General features: G+C 40.8%; 1 protein-coding gene across 1 annotated transcript; it reads right to left on the bottom strand.

Annotated features, from left to right (window-relative positions):
• Nucleotides 1-2,264: 2,264 nt before the first annotated feature.
• mafaa (v-maf avian musculoaponeurotic fibrosarcoma oncogene homolog Aa) lies at nucleotides 2,265-3,107 on the bottom strand. Its single transcript, XM_041190282.1, has one exon. It carries the CDS (start codon nucleotides 3,105-3,107, stop codon nucleotides 2,265-2,267), a length of 843 nt encoding a protein of 280 aa, XP_041046216.1.
• Between the last annotated feature and the right edge of the window lie 2,978 nt (nucleotides 3,108-6,085).

The following is a 6,085-nucleotide window of genomic DNA, read 5'->3' as shown; positions in this document are numbered from 1 at the left end:
TTTTTTTTTATAAAAGCATTTTATTAGAGAATAAACACATACAGATTACTCTGTGATTCAGCTCTTTTTATTTCTCGAATTTGTTGCAAGCGCCAGCAAACGGGGTTCAGGGGGAAAAAAACAATTCACTCTCGCAGGTTTTATGAATCTGGTACCCGCTGTGCTAATTTTGTCCTTACATAAACGCAGCGATAGAACGAAGCCGTTGAGTCATTTTTGGTGTCGTTCAAAAATATAGTGAGCATGCAGCATCAATTAGGAAAAACTGGAGTCTCACTCTCTTTGCCGGGGAGGAAAAAAATATTTACAATGAAATGTTTAGGTGACTAAATTTCCATAATTTAAAAGAGTCCATATTACTTATATAAATATAGATGACACTGCATTGTACAGTACAGCACCTGTCACATTGGATTTCACTCTTTTTTAGAATGACTTTGAATCACCTGTTTTTGTCAGTTCCCATCATTCTTCTCTTTTTTCCCCTCCTATTAACAGTAACCCATTCTAGAATCTTCTCATTCACAACTGTTTCATTTGCCTTCCTGACCCCCAACCCCACCCCAGTGGAAGTTGCAAAGTCAAAAAGGCCTGTAGGTGGCTGGGGCAAGGGGAGGAAATAATAATTGATTTCTTCTTATCGAAACCCAATGGCAATTCATTTATAATCACATTTTTTTTAATTGTAAAACACTTGGATTTTCTGATTGCACATCAAAAAACTGAGTGGAATTTCAAAACTGAATTTATTTTTAAAAGCAGTGCAATTTCAAAAGTGAGTTCAATTTTTTCTCAAATCAGCAAGTGTTCCAGAAATTCCTGTTGTGATCCCAGAGTTCAATAACTCATCTTTCTCCACTAGGTAACTTGCCACTATATACCTGCTTTTCACTCAAGAGCCCAAGAATCTTCTTTAAATAAGTCTGGGATTCACTTGCCAATGTATGGTAGCATTAACCACCCCCCTCCCCACTCTTCCTCTACTCAGTAAAGATTCTGTCACCCGCCCCCAACACGGCAAAGAGCAATTTCCTACAAAGACCTCTGCCCTGCAATGATGGGAATTATTTAATTCTAACCGTTTTAAAACACAATCATTAAAACCTGAGCTATTTCCTTCCAAATTCCCACTTGCCCTCCCTCCCTCCTCTCTCCCCATCTCCAACCCAAGACTACAAACAGCAATCATCTCAATAATTATAATAAGTTAAAAACAAAGTTTAAAAAAAAATAAGCCTCATTTATAAAAACAAACTCGGCTTCTGATAGTGCAGTAGGCTTTTTATCTACATTTTTAAATGACTTTCGTTTTCATTTCTTTACATTATCTGCATGCTCTTAATTATAAAGTTCTTATAAGACTCGATCAAGCAAAATATAGGCTCAAACAAAAAAGGGAAAGGGGCAGATACCTAAATCATTCTATGTACAAGTCTAATGCAGTTAAATATTCAAGTTGTTTAAATTTCCCTCTAAATCTGGCTTTATACAGTATTTCCTTCTAAAACAAAAAACAATGCAAAAAAAAAAACTACAGCAGCCGCACTCGACCCATCTAATCGCAAGGGTAAGATCACTTGCAAAGTCATTCTCCCATTCTTTTCCCTACTCTGTTGCGGGACATTTACAGCATTTGCACACGTTAGATTACTCCAAAACTCAACTACTTTTAATTCCCATGTTGCTCTCTAATGAAGCTCAGAAATGAAGAGAAATTAAAATTAAAACCAGGAGCCATGCCTTTTCTCCCCCTCCCAACAGGACTGGGTACAAAAAAGAGAAAGTTTTTTTTAAACGCCATACATGTCCAGCATGCAGGATTGGATTTAAAAAGTCCACATTTGCTTGAAACTCACAATTTTTTGTAACATGTCTCTTGTGATTCAAAGCCTGCTTTTGCCCCTGTAAAGTTCTTTTTCTTTTTTAAATATATTCCTTGTTTTAGTTCATTTCTCTCTCTTCTTTCTCCTTACTGGATTTGTAATTTTTCTTTCGTTTTTCTTCCTGCTAAATACATCTGATGTTTCTTTTATTTCCATTGTCCAATATTTGTTTTCTTCTGAAATGAGTCTGTAACATTCCCCCATATCAAACAAACAAAACTCAAAAGCGTCTGCAGAATATGTCCCACTTATTTATCTTTTCAAATTATTTACATAGTCTTTTCACTCCCTTTTCTAGGAAAAGGTTTTGTACACTCAGTTGAAGTCACATCAAAAGTGATTTTGACCCCTTTTTTTCCCCTAGTTTGAGTGCATTCCAACTCACATAAAGAACTCATTGGAAGTGGAATTGTTTTTGCCGGGGTTTGAGGTGACCGTTGTTGGTTCCCTGTAGCTCCTGCTTGCCATCTTCTCGTACTTCTCCTTGTAGACATCCCTCTCTTTGGCCAGCCTTGCCACTTCTTGCTTGAGCTGGTCTACCTGCTGTTGCAGGAGCGACTTCTCACTCTCCAGCATGTGCCGCTGCTGGACCCTCTTGTACCTGCAGGACTGAGCGTAGCCTCGGTTCTTCAAGGTCCTCCTCTTCTGCTTGAGGCGAATGACCTCCTCCTTGCTGAAGCCCCGCAGCTGCCTGTTGAGCTCCCTCACTGACATGCTTACCAGCTGGTCGTCCGAGAAGCGATCCTCCAGACGCAGGTGGTGGTGGTGGTGGTGGTGGTGGTGGTGGTGCGGTGGGGCTTGGTGCTGATGGTGCCCATTGATGGGCACCTCCTCCCCTGGGTACTGCTGCGCCCGGTAGCCCTCAAAGTGGTGGTGGGTTTGAGAGCTGCCAATCAGAGCTTCCACGGCATCCTCGGGGGTCAAGTTCAGAGCCTCCGGGTTGAGATGGTGCTGGTAGTTGCTGATCCAGTACAGGTCCTCCAGGTGATGCGCTTTGTTGGTGCTGCCCGGGCTCGGGGCGCACAGGCTGGGAGAGGATGGCACCGAACTACACGGGGTGCTGATCGGGGTGGAGGATAACGAGCCCGAGATCCGGTTGCAATAGCGCTCGGCTTCAGGAGGCTCCTTCTTCACCTCAAACTTCATCAGGTCGAAGTCGTTCACGTACTCGATGGCCAAGGGACTGGTGGGCAGGTCGGTGCTCATGCCAAGGTCGGAGGCCATTGCAAGTTCATATATTTAAGTGAAAATGAGAAACGAAAAAGAAACAAACACCGCCGCAGATAAGTTAGAGAGAGAGAGAGAGAGAGGAGGCTCTGATCTCCAATCACCGGGTGGTAGCACTGATCGCAGCCGGGATGAATTCGCTCTATACCAGGGTGTTGCAACTCGTACCAATCCTGGAGACAACCTTCCTAGTTAAACTCCTTTTCCAATTTCCTTGGTACTGCATGCAAATTTTAAAAATCCAATTAAAAGCAAGATTTTGGTTTACCTTGTGTGTAAATGGGAGTATTTGTGCATGCGGCAACTTAGCTTAAATTACTTTTCTTTTTAAAAAGATGGTTAGGTTTCTGTGAAGAGCTTTCCTTGTCTTATCCGGAACGATAGATGCTTGCAGTTAAACAGCTGTTTGCAGTCAAATCTCCTGAATGTTGTTATTTTTCTTCACTCACTTTTTGTTGCTCTCCGGTTGCAAAGTTTCTCCTCTGCAAATATCTCGTTTCTGCCTCTCGATTGTGAGAAAAACTTTCAGATAGAGCGTCCGAGTAAATGATCCAGTGCAAATCTTAAGGTGTGTTTCGAGCAGGTCCCCCTTCTTTGCTCAAGAAGGGCAGGGTTCCTGCATCCGCGCACTTTTGGGTGAAGTGTGCCGCTTTCAGTAATAAATAGATCATTGAACTCCCACCGCGGTTTGCCTTTGGAATTGGAAGAGTCAATTGCAGCTTTTGTCCCAGTATCGTTACTCCACTCAACTGCTGGCCCAGCCCTCAGTGAAATAGCTCCCAGGGCTCCCAAGAGCTCCCTTTTATAGTAGCCGGCTGATCGTCCCGCCCACAAAGGGGTGTGTGATGTCACCCTCCACCAATAGAAAATCTCACCAGCAGCTTAATTTGCATTACACCATAGCGACCGCCGCCGGAGAATGAGGAGGGGAGCTGTCAATCAATCCATCCATCCATCCATCTATCAATCAATCAATCAGCCAGGGACAGAGCAACAACTCCCCCTGTCTGCAACAAGGCTTCGAGGGGAGGGGAGAATAATATACAATTAGTTTTCGGAAAGATTCTGAAGAATGAAAAATCGTGTTAAAAACTATTTTAGCTGGACAAGTCTTGCAGAGATTGATTAGAAAAGCAATTTTTCGTCGATTCAAAACTGCAGAGGACTGACCATAGAGATTTTGTAACTAATCAGCTACTTCCTTTATTCCCTTTTTTTCCACTTAGGAACCAACTTAGGTTCAACTTATTCTACGAAGCGCGCTCCTATTAATTATATCACTAAATGTAATTAAAATATCATAAAATACATAAAATTCTAACGATTCATTTCTCGAGAAAGTGCTACATAATACTTATGTAAGCTAATACTTATAACAGTTGTTAAGAATGTGACTGTTTGCAATCTGTCTTCTCCCTCTCCCACTATTATACAGAAGCACACATAGATATAGACTGGGAATTATATTTTCAGTGATTTGTATTAATTAGGGATTGGGTTGAGAGGGCTGGAGGGTTGCACTGAAAAATTGCTTTTAATTAAAGTGAATTTTATAACACAAACCAAAACATTGGCATTAAAAATAAAAAAAGAGCTATTTACATGATTAATATTATCTTATCGCTAGCTTGCAACTTTTTCATTCTATCCAAACATTCTCTCACACTACCTTCAAGGTGCTGATGGGATATTGTCCACTTTCTGGATCCTTGGTCAAGAGACTCGACAATGAATACCAACAATTTATTAGGGATGGGGACATCACAGTTCAACAATACATGCCAGCCTTTTGAGGGGATGCCCAAATCCTTGGAATGAATAAATTCTCATCCAATACTTATGTTACTTTTCAATATGATGATCAGGAATGAAAGTAATGCATCCCTAGGATGTCCCTTAATACCTTATGCCAAATTGATTAATTTTAAGTGCAGGGTCTGTTATGTGAGTGAATGTAGCAGCCAGGTTTTGTACTGTAAACTTTCACAAACAGTAAATGAGATAGATTACCCATTGATCTGTTTTTGTGTTGCTTGAGGGAAGAAGGTTGAATAGAACTTCCCGCTCTTTGAATAATGCCATGGGAACTTTCAACATTGGCTCATCAGTCAGAAGGATGTGGGTTCAAGTCCTACTTCAGACACTTGAGCACACAATCTAGGCTGAAGCTCTGGAGCAGTACTGAGGGAGTGCTGCACTGTCAAATCAAATTAATCATTAAACCGAGGCCTCGATTACCCTCTCAGGTGGTTGTAAAAGATCCCATGGCACTATTTGAGGAGCAGGGAAGTTCTCATTAGTGTCCTGGCTGACATTTATTCCTCAATCAACATCACTAAAACTGATTGTCTGGTCATTGATGTAATTGTTTTTTTTGTGGGATCCTGCTGTGCACAAATTGGTTGCACGTTTCCAACATTACAGTGACCACTTCATAAGTATTAAATTGCTTGCAAAGCATTTTGGGATGTCATGAGTTTGTGAAAGGCACTATATAAATGCATCTTTCTGTACTCCTCTCTTTCTTTCTAATGTCCAATGAAAGGGAAGCTGCTTAGTCACAACCATTACAGCTAATCGCGGCCATTCCAACTCCCAACTTCCAACTGAGGTCAATTGAACTATCACAGACAGAATATAAAGCTTGAGACTTTTGTGTCTCTCACAGTATCTCACCAACAGTGCCTTTACCCATTGAGTCCATATAGAACAAAATCTGTATCTTTAATAAAATGCAATTTAATTGAAGTGAGTTTTAGTTTTAAAGTGAAGGAATTGTCACAAAATCAAACTTCAGTGTTTTATTCAATTAATCAGTTGCACTAAAATCAAATTAAGTATGAATAGAGGGTTAATTGCTGTTTAGATATTTCCTCTTCCTTCCTTGCTTCACTCATTATAATTTATGTTATTTCCAAAAACCTGCCTCTACATGAACAGAGAAACTGAACATTGAGGGAGTAGATTGCACTGAC

The sequence above is a fragment of the Carcharodon carcharias genome, chromosome 6 (genome assembly GCF_017639515.1).
Source record: "Carcharodon carcharias isolate sCarCar2 chromosome 6, sCarCar2.pri, whole genome shotgun sequence".
In the NCBI taxonomy this organism is placed as follows: Eukaryota; Metazoa; Chordata; class Chondrichthyes; order Lamniformes; family Lamnidae; genus Carcharodon; species Carcharodon carcharias.
The sequence above is the reverse complement of the archived record's forward strand: the minus strand, read 5'-3'. Positions and strand labels throughout refer to the sequence as shown.